The sequence below is a fragment of the Cucurbita moschata genome, unplaced genomic scaffold (assembly GCF_002738365.1).
Source record: "Cucurbita moschata cultivar Rifu unplaced genomic scaffold, Cmos_1.0 Cmo_Scf00020, whole genome shotgun sequence".
In the NCBI taxonomy this organism is placed as follows: Eukaryota; Viridiplantae; Streptophyta; class Magnoliopsida; order Cucurbitales; family Cucurbitaceae; genus Cucurbita; species Cucurbita moschata.
The window spans coordinates 417,368-431,399 of record NW_019268536.1 but is presented as its reverse complement, the minus strand read 5'-3'; the positions used below and the strand labels follow the sequence as shown (position 1 = coordinate 431,399).

The window sequence follows — 14,032 nt, the reverse complement described above, 5'->3', positions numbered from 1 at the left end:
TTTTTTTTTTTTTTTTTTTTTTCTTTTGAAATTTTTCATTGGTTGCTTTTTATTTATGTTATCAATGTATTTTTCATACTGAATTTCGAAAAAAACCTTATCCGTACAAGCTACAAACATATAGGGCCTCTTGCAAAAGTAACAATAGTATTCACTTTTCAATTTTATATAAAATAACAAAATTCTTGACTTTATATAGCACTAATTTATCTTCTTTGATATATCTGAATGGGCCGTGAAATCTTGTTAAAGGAAGAATGGAAGAACTCGGTTATATATATTGGTTGCATCCCCCTTATTGAAGTTATGTGTTATACAAGTTACCCTATTTTCTAAAACTTCACAAAACAGGGCTAAAGGCTTGAGTATACGTTGTTCGGCCCGTAGAAAGTCCTCTACCCATAATTGTGAATATTAATTATATATTTTAATAGAAAACTGTTTACATATAAATACTATTTATATATCACAATGTAAAATAGTATTTTAATAGAAAACTGTTTACCTATAATCAATATCTATAGATATTTTGAAAGGTTTTGTTGTTAAATCACCAAAACGGAACGACAAAAACCTAAATATCCTTAAATACCAATCCAAAAGATCATCATGACCGTCTCCCTCTTTTGTAATCTTTTTCTTCAACAAATTCTCAATTTGGGTGAAGACAGCAATCATTTCTGACCGTCTGATCTGTGGAATACTTTTTTTCCTATGATTTGACTTTTAATTAGTGGAATTTTGAGATTGAAAAATGTTTTTCATTTTTTAATCCAAAGTTAATTTTTTTTTTTTTTTTTGGATAAATCTGAAATTTTAATTAATGGGGTTGGTTTTTATATATCTCTATCATGGATTATAAACGGAAAATATTTTTAATCATCATAATAATTTTATAAGGGTAGTAATTTCATAAGTAAATATTTTTAATCATTATAATAATTTTATAAGTAAATATTTTTAATCGTCATAATAATTTTATAAAAAAGTATAGGATTGAGTTGTAACTCTACTTACGCGTTGGTCTAAAAAAAATAAAAAAAAATTGTAAATTGATATAAATATTCGATTTTTCAAAAATTTAACCCAATCAAAACTACTAAAAAAAAAGAAAAGTTAGGAATCACCGATCTCCACAATGATATGATATTGTCCACTTTGAGCATAAGCTCTCGTGGCTTTGTTTCTGCTTCCCAAAAGACTTCATACCAATAAATGTAGTATTCCTCACTTATAAACCCATGATTATCCCCTAAATTAGGGAATATGGCACTTACTCTCAATAATTCTTAACAATAATAACCTAACCTACCCCAAAGCTTAAAGCGAGACATATTTTTCGTTTCATGAAGAGTTGTTCAAATTATGAATGATAAAGGAAGGAAGTTATGACAATGTGGTTAACAGGTCTATACACCTCACGTTCAAGAGAAAAACTATAAAAATTATTTCAAATTTATATCAATAATTATCAAAATCTCCCTAATGAGATGACTATTATAAGCGAGTAATCAATACGCGCAGCTAAGTGTCACAAAACATTGCAATGAAAATGCTCTATAAAAAACTACCTTTTCAGTTTCTGGCACACGAAGGTAAGGAATGTGCATAGAGAATGGAGGAAGTTTATGAACACACCTTGCAACTTTTTCTGCAGTAGCCAGGAAACTCAGGAGATCCCACCATATACTCTGGGTTACCCATGCACTCGCCGAGCTCAGCCCATCTCTCACAACTTGCATTCTCATCACTGCAATTCATGTAGTCTCCCACGATCTGGTCGAAAGGATTGACACGAATCCACTTTGTTGCTGACCATTTCTCGCCTTCAATCACAGGGCACCCTCCATGCAGACTACTTGTGTCTGGAACAGCATTTGGATGAAGGCTGAAGAACAGAAGAGCGTCGCCTTTCCGTGGTTTCACTGAATATCTCAAGCACGTAGATTAAAGAGTGTAAAAAAGAAAAAAAAAGAAAAAAAAAAAAAGTTGTATGATGAACTCAAACCCCTAATCAAAACAATGGAGAGAGTATTCTTTGTTTATCATTTCCTAAATTAGCCGAGGTAGGACTTTTATCATCCAACACCTCCCCTCAAACAAAGTGCGCCTCCCCTTAATCGAGGCTCGACTCCTTTGGAGTCTTTGTCATTTTTTACTGCCTTCGAGGAGGCTTGACTCCTTTTCTTTTGGAGTCCTTTTGTTCGATATTTGAGGATTTATCAATTTATTGGCACGACTAAGTTTAGGGCATAACTCTGATACCATGTTAGACGAATACGACTCTCCATAATGGTATGATATTGTCCACTTTGAACATAAGCTCCCATAACTTTGCTTTGGGCCAATGGAGAGAGTATTATTTGTTTATAAACCCATTATCATTCTCTAAATTAGTGGATATGGACTTTCATCCTCCACCCACAGCTATACAAGTAGCTTTACAAAGCAATCAAAAAGAGAAAAATTAGCTAATAAAGAGTGACAGCTAGCTAATCAAATCAAATCACGAACTTCTTAAACATATGATGACAAACTAAATCTTTTAACGATAAGAAATCTCGATGAGTTTGAACCAACGTCACAAATCACAGGACAGGAGTAAGAAAACTGAAGACAGTCACCTGCTATCCCTTTCTTTGCACAGTCTGAGAGATCTTCGTTTGTTTCAGAAGCCTGACGTCTTTGAGATTCCTGAACTCGATGAACGAAGATATTCAACATTTAGATTTTAATGAATAAAAAAAACCCATCAATTAATAATGGCACATGCAAATACCAAGACAGGAAACTTTTCCAATTCTAAGAGCCGCAGTAAGGTAACTCGAGAGAAAATTAGTTTTCAAAGAATATGGTACAAACAAAAACCAAGGCACTTGATTATGGTCGAAGTACAGCAACAAAAAAGGAAGTTGCAATCAATTGGATTGAAGAGAAATACAAGGGCAGACCTCTGCAGAAGGAAACACAGTTTCACCGCCTCTTTTTACGTCAGAAAGATACATGAGAACGGTTGCCATTCGATGTCCACCACGGGCAATATTAACCTCGTCGGCAAAGTAATCGAAGTGTGCATCATACTTCTGCCCATATTCATATCTCAACACTTGAATGTCTTCTCCATTTTCTGAAATCAAGCATATTCAAGTTTCGGTTTACCAGCTATACCAATACACAGACATGCTATCAATGCATGAGTCAAGTGTTTATATGAATAGAGTTTCCCATTCATAGTTTTTCTTTTCTCACTAAAAAAAAAATAAATGAGAAGGGCTAAATTGAAACTCTGTTTCTTCCCAGCTGCACAATTCTTCCTCAGTATATCGCTTGATTAAGTATGTATTTCACGAGGGGATTATGTCTTCCCAAGTTCCCTATTTTATATGGAAATTGGAATAAAGTCTTGCTGATAGAACTATACCAGCGCATGGAGAAAAATGAAGACAAAAACTTATCTGACACAACGTTTCATTATCTGTTCTTTTTTTCTTCATGTTAGATATTAATATAAATAGCCCAATATTTCTCTTTATGGTTTCAGTTATAAGAAATTTAGAATTCAACTGCAAACCTATATCATGTCAATCTATTCAACTCCAAAGTTGCATTAAGAAAGATCACAATTTCACACTCAATTGTCAATCTATTCAATCTTCAGTTTTTGATGACGGAAAACAGTTTGTAATGGAGGATAAGTTGCTAAAGACTATGGGATTAGCGAGAAATTTGCGCCTTTTGTTAGTGTTATTATACCTTTTGGCAGAAATGTCCATGCTGCAATTTTGTCTTCTATACCAGAAACAATAGGATCCTACATGAGATATAGAACAATGAGTTTACATGGAGGGATATAGAGAGTGCCTCATCAGGTTAGAGGTTTACAAGTAAAATTGGCTCCCTATCTGTACACTCAGAAGGATCAAGGATGGCATTTAATGTTTTCCAGCAACAATAGTCAACTAAGCAGAAAATTTTGAAATTTCAAGCAGCTAAGGCTGCTGAACCCATTCTTTAAAATTTGACATTCAAAATACTAATTGGCTCCCTATCTGTATACTCAGAAGGATCAAGGATGGCATTTGATGCTTTCCAGCTACAATAGTCAACAAAGCAGACAAATTTGAAATTTCAATCAGCTAAGGCTGCTAAACACATTCCACAAAATTTGACATCCAAAATACTAATCTCCCAAACTTGTGGCATGAAGTAGTAACATCTGTCCCTTCTCAATCAATATCGATCAATGAATAGACTGACTGAGTAACACTTTTACATTTTATTTCTTTCCTCAAATGGTGATTATAACAATATCTCAGAAAGATGATCTCAGGTTTAAATTACTACAAGGCCATGTACTCACTCATTTCATATTAAGGTAGCTAGACTTCATAAATCAAACCAATATTCAATAGACGGTCGAACGAACCAAACTAATCTTGGAGCCCATGAGGGAATCTAAAGTCTATCAAACCAATAAATTTCAAGCTAAGAGTTTAAGATTTAGGCTTGATGGTGATTCAAGCTAAAAATTGAAGCAAAAACTTGTCTAATCGCTATGCTTCGCTATTGGAAGCTTAAGAACCATAAGAAGAAAACTATGCACAAACCTTGGATTTTTTAATAAACGCCCCAGAACTAGTTCGGATCTCGCTGACCTTGCTCTCTCCTGACAAATTATCCGCAACAGCAGATCTCTTCAACTCAGCTTTAGCCTAATTTAAACAGAAAAAAAATTAACCAAAACAAAAATCGCGTACTACTGCGGTATCACAAATGAAAAACGAATAAATTCTAATTCTACTCACAATCGAGATGAGATGATCGGATTCTAAGTCCGTGAGAAAACCTTCATACACAAACGCCCTATATAATCATTCAAATTGAAACGGAAACATCGAACCGCAAACATCAAACGAAGAAATAGATCATCAAAACTTAGAAACTACAACAAGGAAAAGAAGAAGCAGAACGGCAAGAAATTGAAGTACCGAGGATTCCATGAAATCTGCTTTACTTTAGCAGGATTGACGATTGAGCTAGCGGAACCTGCATAGGAGCTTGAAGCTCGCCGGAGAAGCAACGAAATCGATAATGAGAAGAAAAACAGCAGATTGAAACTGCAAAATTTCTCCATGAACTGAATCGGATCAGTAGAGAAAGAGAACGAAGCAGAAGAAAATAGCAAAAAGTTTCTTTATCTTACTGAAAATTTTCAGATGTTCAGCCGCCTAAGCTGTTAAACCAGTCTACCAAGCTCTTTAACTGTCAAACTTTCTAACCGCCACTCACACTCTGACACGTGTAAAAGAATAAAAAATTATCTGGAAAAATATTGATTTTGGTTATTTTATTTATTTATTTTTTAATAAATGTATATTTTTTTTTGGGAGAAAATATAATTTTTCTAGATTTTAAATTATTAAATTTATGGTACAAATTTTAAGAATTAATTTTAAATAAAGAAAATTAATTGAAGAAACTATTTTTATTACATTAAAAGTGTGTTTGGATTGTTTTTGAAGTATTTAATTTTTCTTTAAAAATGTCATTTTCATACCATTGAGCTGGTTGGATTGGTTGAAAAATAAATGTTTTTTATTTTAATTTTTTAATTAAAAAAATTATTTATAATTAAAACACTAATGTTTCCTAATATTTACTAAATTTAATATTTCTTAAAAATACATAGGGTTGCGGTATACTCGAGCCCAATCACGTGGGGTCGAATCTCCTCAACTAGTTCTTGTGTGGTCGAGCCAGGGAGGGTGCCCCGTCCATTCAAAGGGAGCACGTGACACCTAGAAGTCGATAGCCGACTTGAAGCGCGTGTCTCCACTCTTGACTCCCTTCCTTATTCTCTATTTAAACAAAGATTCCTCGCACTGTTTTGGGATGTTGGGATGTGTCCCCGTGAAATAAACACCTCCGATCAGTTCATATAGAAATGAGTTGCATGACCTTTATTACAAGCTTACTTTTTGGCGGTTGTCACAATCAACTATGATCATCCCGCCCTTTAAAGGTAAAGTCTAATAAACTAATTTAATTAAAGTTATCACTTTAGCATAAGCATCGGGTTTTAGTTAGGTCAATTACAGCTAAAAGTTAACATCGGAAAACTACTTGAAACTATTTTCACACGAAAATGATGCTTTTAAAACTTTAATAACTAAATATACACCCAACTTAGGCCCGAGATCCTGTCCTTCGAATTTAAGATACAATCAACTAATTCATTTTAAACCATTAATTTTTTTTTAGGTGAATTAAGATGGAGTAAAATTCAAGAACGATTTAGATCTATTTATTTTCTTTTTAAGTATACCAACACGTGAGATTAGAGATTCAACCCGTTGATATCATAGTCGATGATATATATCTTAACTCATTGAACTATATATATATATATCTATTATATATATATATATACAAAATTTTAAGACCGTGCTATTTTAGAAATTAAAAAAGGAAAAAAAACTTAAATTCTAAAATTTTCTATTTTATTCCATATATTTTTAAAAAGTTCTTTTTTAAAATTTTATTAAGTTATTTTTCTACTCCAAACTCATATTATTTAGTTATATAACTTATTTCTTAAAATTAAAATAATTATTTTAGAAAATCAAGGATTAAAATAAATATTTATAGAAAATACCACAAACATTATGAGCTTCCAAAAATTTTAAATAATACTCTTAAATTTTCGAAAAAGTTAAAAAAAAAACACTTAAAACTTGAGCTTTAAAAAATAAAATTATTAATATATTTTTTTTAAAAAATAATTTAAATTTTCTAAACCAAAATACTAAGCTTTTAAAAATTTCATTAATAAAATGCAATTATTTAAAAATTATATATATATATATATATATATATATCAAGTTTAGAATAAATTTATACACTAATAAATAATTTATTTTTAAGATAAATTAAAAAAATGGTTATTTGAAATATAGATAAATGGTTTATATGAAAAAAGAAAAAAAAGTTATATAAAAAAAATTGAAAATTAAAGTATTTTTATTAATTTAATAAATAAATAAAAACCAAAATTGAAATTGAAGTTTATGAAAACACCTTATTTTGCGAACCTTTTGTGCAAGTAAAAGGAAAACAAGCTCCATCATCTTCTCCATTCATTTGCGTATAAGCCAAAACCCAATGAAAATGGATATCTTCCTGCTTCAATCCATTTCTTTAAATCTCCAAATTCCTCTTCAACCACACTCAAATCCCTCAAATCAAACCAAAATCAAGAACAATCGGAACCAAATCAATCGAATCCCCAATTTAATTCATGGCTATCTCCGCCACAGAAAAAGCCCTAGCCGGCGCCGGAAACCTAATCCGCCTCCTCCCCACCGGCACCGTCTTCCTCTTTCAATTCCTCAGCCCAATCCTCACCAACCGCGGCCACTGCGAACCAGTCAACAAATCCCTCTCTATTACTCTCATCCTCCTTTGCGGCCTCTCTTGCTTCCTCTCTTCCTTCACTGATTCCTACACTGGCGACGACGGCGTTCTCCACTGGGGATTCGCTACAGCGTTCGGAATGTGGCCGGCGCCGGAGTCGAAAACGGTGGATCTTTCAGCCTATAAGCTTAGGGCAGGGGATTTCGTACACGCTACTTTGTCTGCTCTGGTTTTTGGGGCTTTGGTGGTTCTCGACTCCGATACTGTGCACTGCCTCTTCTTCCCGAGCTTTGCGGCGGCGGATAAGTTGTTGGTTCAGGTTCTGCCGCCGGTCGTCGGAGTGGTTTCGAGCGCGGTGTTTGTGATGTTCCCGAATACTCGCCATGGAATTGGGTATTTTGAGTCGTCTGCAACTTCCGGCGTGCGGGTTCAACGTGCATTATGATGATGTGACATTTGAACGATGAAGGGAGTGTTTGGATATCTAAATATGTAATTTCACAAATTCATCATTATATTAATTGGGTATGATACGAAGCATATAATAAATAATATGTTAATAAATTTGTTATAAATCAAATATTACTATATTAGTTATAAATGACTCCGACAGGTTTGGGTTACCCCTTACCCTCTTCCCTCAGACTTATGGAGCTCTCAAATAGCCTCCCCTTAATCGAGACTCACAATTTTTTGTTTAATATTTGAGGATTCTATTGACATGACTAAGTTCATGACTCTGATACCATATTAGGAATCACGACTCTCCACGATGATATGATATTATCCACTTTAAGCATAAGCTCTCATGGCTCTGCTTTGGGCTTCCCAAAAGAGCTCCGATGATATGATATTGTCCACTTTAAGCATAAGCTCTCATGGCTTTGCTTTGAGCTTCCCAAAAGGGCTCGTACCAATGGAGATAGTATTTTTCACTTATAAATTCATGATCTTCCACTAAATTAATTAACGCGTGACTTATTTCCAATAATCCTTAACATCCTTATCCCTAAGGTTTAATTTCTTGAACTATGAATTATAAAGGGTCTTGGTTTGAATTTTTTTTCTAATTCTAAATTATTATTCCTATCCTATTCAAACTAATATTAAATAAATAATTTAAATATAAAATTTTAATTTATAGACTCGTTGTACGTATTACTTTCATAAGTACGACTAGTTAGTAGTTCGCAAGGTCAAATTCCACGTTTAATGAACATTCAAAGGGAAAAAAAAATAGATTAATTTATTGAAGGCCAGGTAAGAGTGTTGTAGGTGAGATTGTGTCGAGTTAGAATATTTTTTTAAATCTAATTCAATTGTTCGTGTCGTAAATTTTTTCGACCTAAACAATTTTTATTAAATAATAAACTCAACCCAACAATAAATCTTTTGGATCAGATTGGTTCAAGTTGTTCAAATCATTTTTTAAAATTTTTATTTTTAACAAAAGTAAATTATCAGCCAGTAATATATCTATTAATCTATTTTCAAATATTTAATTAAAATTTACTACTCCATCTTAATATATATTAAAAAATTATTTTTTTAAAGAGTTAAGTAATAAAATAAATTGTATTTATAATTATATTATAAATAAAAATATATATTTTAAAATTTATTGATTAGAGAGATTTTAATTTATTTAAAATCAAATGACTGAATTCAACCATATAGATAAACTCGTTTACAAGTAAACTCAAGAAAAGATATAATATTTGAAAAATATATTTTAGATATTATATCTTAATATATTTTTTTTATTTGATTTATAATATATTTTATTTTTATTTTTAATATTTAATAACTTTATATTTTCGCTAATTATTCTTAGACGTTAGTGGTTGTATTTTATGCTATTTAAAGGATATGAATATTAATAAGAATATACATGTTCATTGTTCATACTATTAAAGGAACTCAATCAATACAAATAAGTTTATAACTGAACACCGGAACAAATACAAATATGTTTATAACTGAACTCAACCGAACTCAACGAGTCGATGTGGGAGTTTTTTTTTAACATCATAACAATGGAAGTTAGAAATTAATTGAACACAACAATAAGCAACACAGAGAGTGAGATGGATGATCCAATTGACGGTACCGTCGGGGCCGACGTAGGAATCAGTGAAGGAAGAGAGTATGCAAAACAGGGCGCAGATGATGGCGAGGACGACGACGAGAACTTTGTTGGACGGGTTGCACTTGCCGCTGTCGGAATTGGTAGAGGAAGATGGTTCCGGACGGGAGCATTTTGATGACGTCGCCGGCGCCGGTGGAGGTTGGTTTCTTAATTGCGGAGGTGGCCATTTCCAAGGGCTTTTGGATTTGATTGGATGTCACAAATAGAGCCGTGGAGACAAGGTGTCCTTAGTGAGGCTACTTATATATAAATTTGATTCATTTTTAAAATATTTTTTTAATTAAAAATCAATAAATTTAATAATAATAATAATAATAATAATAATACTTCCATTATTTAAATCAAATAAAGTTAAGGTCGTGATTCAAAAAACTTCAATAAAAAAACTTCAGTCATTTGTATTCAATTAAATGAAAACTTTGATTTATAAATTTCTAATTGGTTCGACCCAACCAATTTCAATTTATTCTTCATTTTTTAAAAGATACATTTTTATTAATTATATATAAAAATTATTTTAAAAGTAATTTTTCATTATATATATTGTAAATTTTAATTAAGTATTTAAAAATAAATAAATAAATATTTTATTTTCATTAAAAATAAAAAATTTAAGTAAATAACTTGAAAAACCCAAAACAACCCAATTAAAAAAAAATTAGGGTTGAGTTGGGTTTATTATTTAATAACAATTATTTAAGTTAAAAAAATAAACAAAATGAATAACCTAATTGAATTAAAAAAATGTCATGACTCGACACAATCTCACCTACAATACCCTTATCGATCCTTGAATAAAGAATCTATAAATTTACATTTTATATTTAATTTATTTATACAACCCTATATTATTTAATATAGTTTGAATTGATAGTAACAATAAGTTAGAATTAGAAGAAAAATTCAAAACAAGACTGTTTCTAATTCATACTTAAAAGAAATTAACTATAGGATTTATACACAAGTTTGCATTTTATTATTAAAAGTGGAGCTAATAAAAAATGTACATATTTATATTTTATATTTAAATTAATTCAAACTTATATGAAAACTTTTTTCATTAAGGTTCTAAATCTTTTTTTTTTTTTTTTTACGTGAATTATGAGGGTTTTTCGTGTTTCGATATAAAGGGTCTAAGTTTAAAAAAAAAATTTCTTGGTTTTTTGTATTTTCGAACGGGAAGAGCTTAGTCATAAAACTTCATTTTCGACCGTACCATTAAAATTGCATGGGTTAATATGTACATGATTGCATTGATATTGCACATAGTGGTCTATTTCTTGAATTTATTTATTGTTAAGTTTTGATGATTGATTAACTAATTTTACGTACCTACTGAAGAATATATTAAGAAATCGAGTCAATTAGACAATAATTGAAAAATTCAAAAATAGATAATAGAAAACGAAACTAGCTCGATTGATTACAAAAAACAATGTTATAAAAAAGTTGATATTTGCATAATACTATAGCAATGATGTGCAAGTCATTTTTTTAATGAGGAGAACGTTAGCATTGAAACGCTATAAAAAAGTCGAGTAGTACACCAACTTTGTATAAACTTTAATGATTTACCAAGAATAATATGAGTCTTCATAAACTCGTTAATTTCAATAAAAATAGGTTTAAGAAGTTCGGGTTTTTTTTTTTTTTTTTTTTTTTTTTTTCAAAATAGTACGAACTGATAAACTTTTGTATACTAGCAAAAAGTATCTAAGTACGCATCAATGACATACCTATTGAAGAACATGTTTGAGTCAACCTTGCAATCCTTTGCTTTAAATCCTTCTGCCCTCTGCTACCTCTCTGTCCCATTGCTACAAACTCTGCCTTGACAATGTGGTGGTCGGAAGTACCTTTCGATGAAATGACCGAGTATGAACCCGGGGCGAATCTAAACGTTGAATCCTGTGACGCTAAGATATAGTCCACTCTCGTGCCATATTTGCAGGTTCCCTGCACATCTGTGTTGCAAAACATATGAAATGAGCAAAGATTTTCAGTATATTTCAAAGGAAAACGGTTCATGAGTTTAAGCAATGTCTCATACTTTGGCCTTTGGCCATGATCACCACTGGCACACAGTCTCCTGCGTAGTCTTTTGAATCTATGTAGCCTTTTCCCTTTAAAAACTTCATCACTTCCACCTTTGGAGTCGGCTTCCCGACCTTCTCGTAGTACTGCAGTCGTAAAAACTCGAATTTATCAACTTCTCATGATCCACATAGAGGTTTCTTTCACACACATCAATATATTTGGTTTAACTGTTTGGAGAATAGATTTGTTCAAGCATGGAGATTACCTCGACGATGTCGGTCCATCGTTCGGGTGAGTAATCCGATCTCTCCAAAGAATTGAGTCCACCCACCAAGATGTGTGGAGAATCAACTGATTTTGCTATGGCATTAATCTGCCTCATCCTCCAATTCTCATCTAGATGGTCAAGTTGAGTGCAGTAGATGTTAACTTCTCCCGTCCCGGGCACGTCGATGGCGACCTTTAGCAAGTTTCTGTGATCCAAATTGAACTCAATCCATCAGATAATCATTGCTACCTTTCCCCAGAAGGTGAAAACAAAAAAGTGATTATAGAAAATATGATGATTTTGTTAGGAATCACGACTCTCCACAGTGGTATGATATTATCCACTTTGAGCATAAGCTCTCGTGGCTTTGCTTTGGGCTTACCCAAAAAACCTCATACATAGATAGTATTCCTTACTTATAAACCCATGATCTTCCCCTTAATTAGTCAACGTGGGACTCCTCTCCCAACAATTCTCAATAGACTTTCGATTCTCATTCTTGCAGTGAGTGATGGGAGAAGAGAAATAAAAACCTGAAATCATCATCATCAGCAATCTTCTGAACATTCCATCTTTTTATAGGCCATTTGGACAAAACAGCATTTCCATACTCAGGAGCCCAGCTCTCAGCAAATACATAATGCATCCCTAAAGCAGCTGCTAAATCAGATAAAGGCTTCATGCCTTTCGATTCCTCGGCCTTCACATCTTGTAAAGCCAATATATCAGCACCTGCCTCTTTAAGAACCTCTAGGATGGTTCTACCACTTGCCAAGTGGTCTTCACAGTGCCAATTAGATATGGAGAATGGAAAGCACACAGGAGACCTTACTGGGACTTGGCTTTTGAAGTACCTTTCGTCCGTCGTTTTCGATAAGCCCGGCAACTTGTTGATTGCTAACGAAATCTCATTGTCAGGAAGATTAATGGAAACTTTTGGCTTGCTTAATGCAGTATCCAATGGAGATTGCTTTAGTATACTCTTTGGGCAATGACTCACAGGGCTTCTACCGAACCCGAATGACGTTGGTTTATCTGCAATCGGAACAGCAGGAGCAAGAGAGAACATGGCAACATTGAATGTAGCAACTCGAAATGGCCTTTCAATGACAGAACCAGGCACCTGGCTCTTTGTATAGACTCTGGCTTTATTTTTATTGCCTTTTTGTCGACCTTTTACATTCATCTTCCCAAATCTTTTGATGATAACTCTGCGCTTCGGGTGCTTCCATATCAGCCACCATAACCTTGAGTAGAGGCGCCGGAGTTTACTCCTCAGCATCCTCAACATGTCAGCTAAATGAAGGACCTCTCAATTCTTTCTATGGCAATAACGACTTCAAAACTTCATTAAATAATCTGGGGATTGGCTAAGTTTCCCCTTTGATCTTTGAGACAACAGCAAGTCATGTGGGAATCAATGGAGATGCCACCAACAGCCAAACTAAAAAGTAGAAGCAACAGTGTAGTGAGAGAGAGAAACATAACATAAAGACAAGGAACATCTACTCCATTACTTGAGAAGAAGGTTGACAATGGTGAAGTATTGTTGAGCTCCATTTTCCAAATAAACCAAAAGGGAACCAACTACTTCCACTGAACGTAGAAAAAAACTTCCAATTGGACTTGACTCTTGAGTATGACAAAGCTCACTGTTTCTGAAAGGATAAGTATGATGTGAGAGAGTACTTTTTTCATACCTTATCAGTTTGAGTCTAGCTGTGGTGAAGTTTTCCTTGGCAGGTGCAACAGAAACTTTGAAATGTTTCATCACTTGTGAGTTGAATTTAATCTCTCCTTTCACCATCTTTATAGGTTGCTTTGATTTCTGGCGACAATGAGCATAGTTGATCAAATCTTGAACTTTCTCCAGGTGGTTGTCCTGGGTCCCCCTCATGTAATGAAAGTAAAAAATAAAAATGAACACAAAAGAAAAAGGAGGGGATAGACGTATCTGGGTTGGAAGGGGGTCGGTGGTCAGAAGAGAGAGAAGTAAACAAACACTGCGAAAAAGATATTTCGATGTTCCTAGCATATCATGTTACATGTACAAGGTTTTTTTTTTTTTTTTTTTTTTTTTAATTATTAATAATTGCTGCTATGCATTATGGACTAGTAGTAATGATGATTTGGAAACGGATTTTTTTTTTTTAAAAAAAAAAAAA

General features: G+C 32.9%; 3 protein-coding genes across 7 annotated transcripts in view; 1 reads left to right on the top strand and 2 right to left on the bottom strand.

The window, feature by feature from the left end:
* Positions 1-1,432: 1,432 nt before the first annotated feature.
* LOC111457709 (probable prolyl 4-hydroxylase 4) lies at positions 1,433-5,230 on the bottom strand. Its single transcript, XM_023100076.1, has 7 exons — positions 4,989-5,230; positions 4,806-4,863; positions 4,608-4,712; positions 3,754-3,811; positions 2,952-3,127; positions 2,625-2,694; positions 1,433-1,925 (listed from the first exon to the last, which is right to left on the bottom strand). Exons 1-7 carry the CDS (start codon positions 5,132-5,134, stop codon positions 1,627-1,629), a joined length of 912 nt encoding a protein of 303 aa, XP_022955844.1. The 5' UTR covers positions 5,135-5,230; the 3' UTR covers positions 1,433-1,626.
* A 1,846-nt stretch (positions 5,231-7,076) lies between these two features.
* On the top strand, positions 7,077-7,942 carry LOC111457710 (protein DMP2-like). The gene has a single exon (XM_023100077.1). It carries the CDS (start codon positions 7,298-7,300, stop codon positions 7,856-7,858), a length of 561 nt encoding a protein of 186 aa, XP_022955845.1. The 5' UTR covers positions 7,077-7,297; the 3' UTR covers positions 7,859-7,942.
* A 3,190-nt stretch (positions 7,943-11,132) lies between these two features.
* LOC111457707 overlaps positions 11,133-14,032 on the bottom strand; it is a 4,853-nt gene continuing 1,953 nt past the window's right edge. For 4 of the 5 annotated variants that reach the window (XM_023100073.1, XM_023100072.1, XM_023100071.1 and 1 more), the window contains exons 3-7: positions 13,568-13,759; positions 12,401-13,311; positions 11,865-12,072; positions 11,613-11,742; positions 11,133-11,526 (exon numbers count right to left, since the gene is read on the bottom strand). In XM_023100073.1, coding sequence (XP_022955841.1) covers positions 11,276-11,526; positions 11,613-11,742; positions 11,865-12,072; positions 12,401-13,158 — 1,347 coding nt within the window. In that variant the 5' untranslated portion in view covers positions 13,159-13,311; positions 13,568-13,759 and the 3' untranslated portion in view covers positions 11,133-11,275. The remainder of the gene's footprint in view (positions 11,527-11,612; positions 11,743-11,864; positions 12,073-12,400; positions 13,312-13,567; positions 13,760-14,032) is intronic. The other variant, XM_023100074.1, reaches the window with a different exon arrangement.

Coding starts and splice junctions, on each gene's coding strand:
- LOC111457709 (XM_023100076.1), bottom strand. CDS start 5,134: ATGGAGAAATTTTGCAGTTTCAATCTGCTGTTTTTCTTCTCATTATCG. Junction 4,713..4,805: donor CCGATCATCTCATCTCGATT/GTGAGTAGAATT, acceptor TGTTTAAATTAG/GCTAAAGCTGAGTTGAAGAG. Junction 2,695..2,951: donor CTGTGTTTCCTTCTGCAGAG/GTCTGCCCTTGT, acceptor CATCGAGTTCAG/GAATCTCAAAGACGTCAGGC.
- LOC111457710 (XM_023100077.1), top strand. CDS start 7,298: ATGGCTATCTCCGCCACAGAAAAAGCCCTAGCCGGCGCCGGAAACCTA.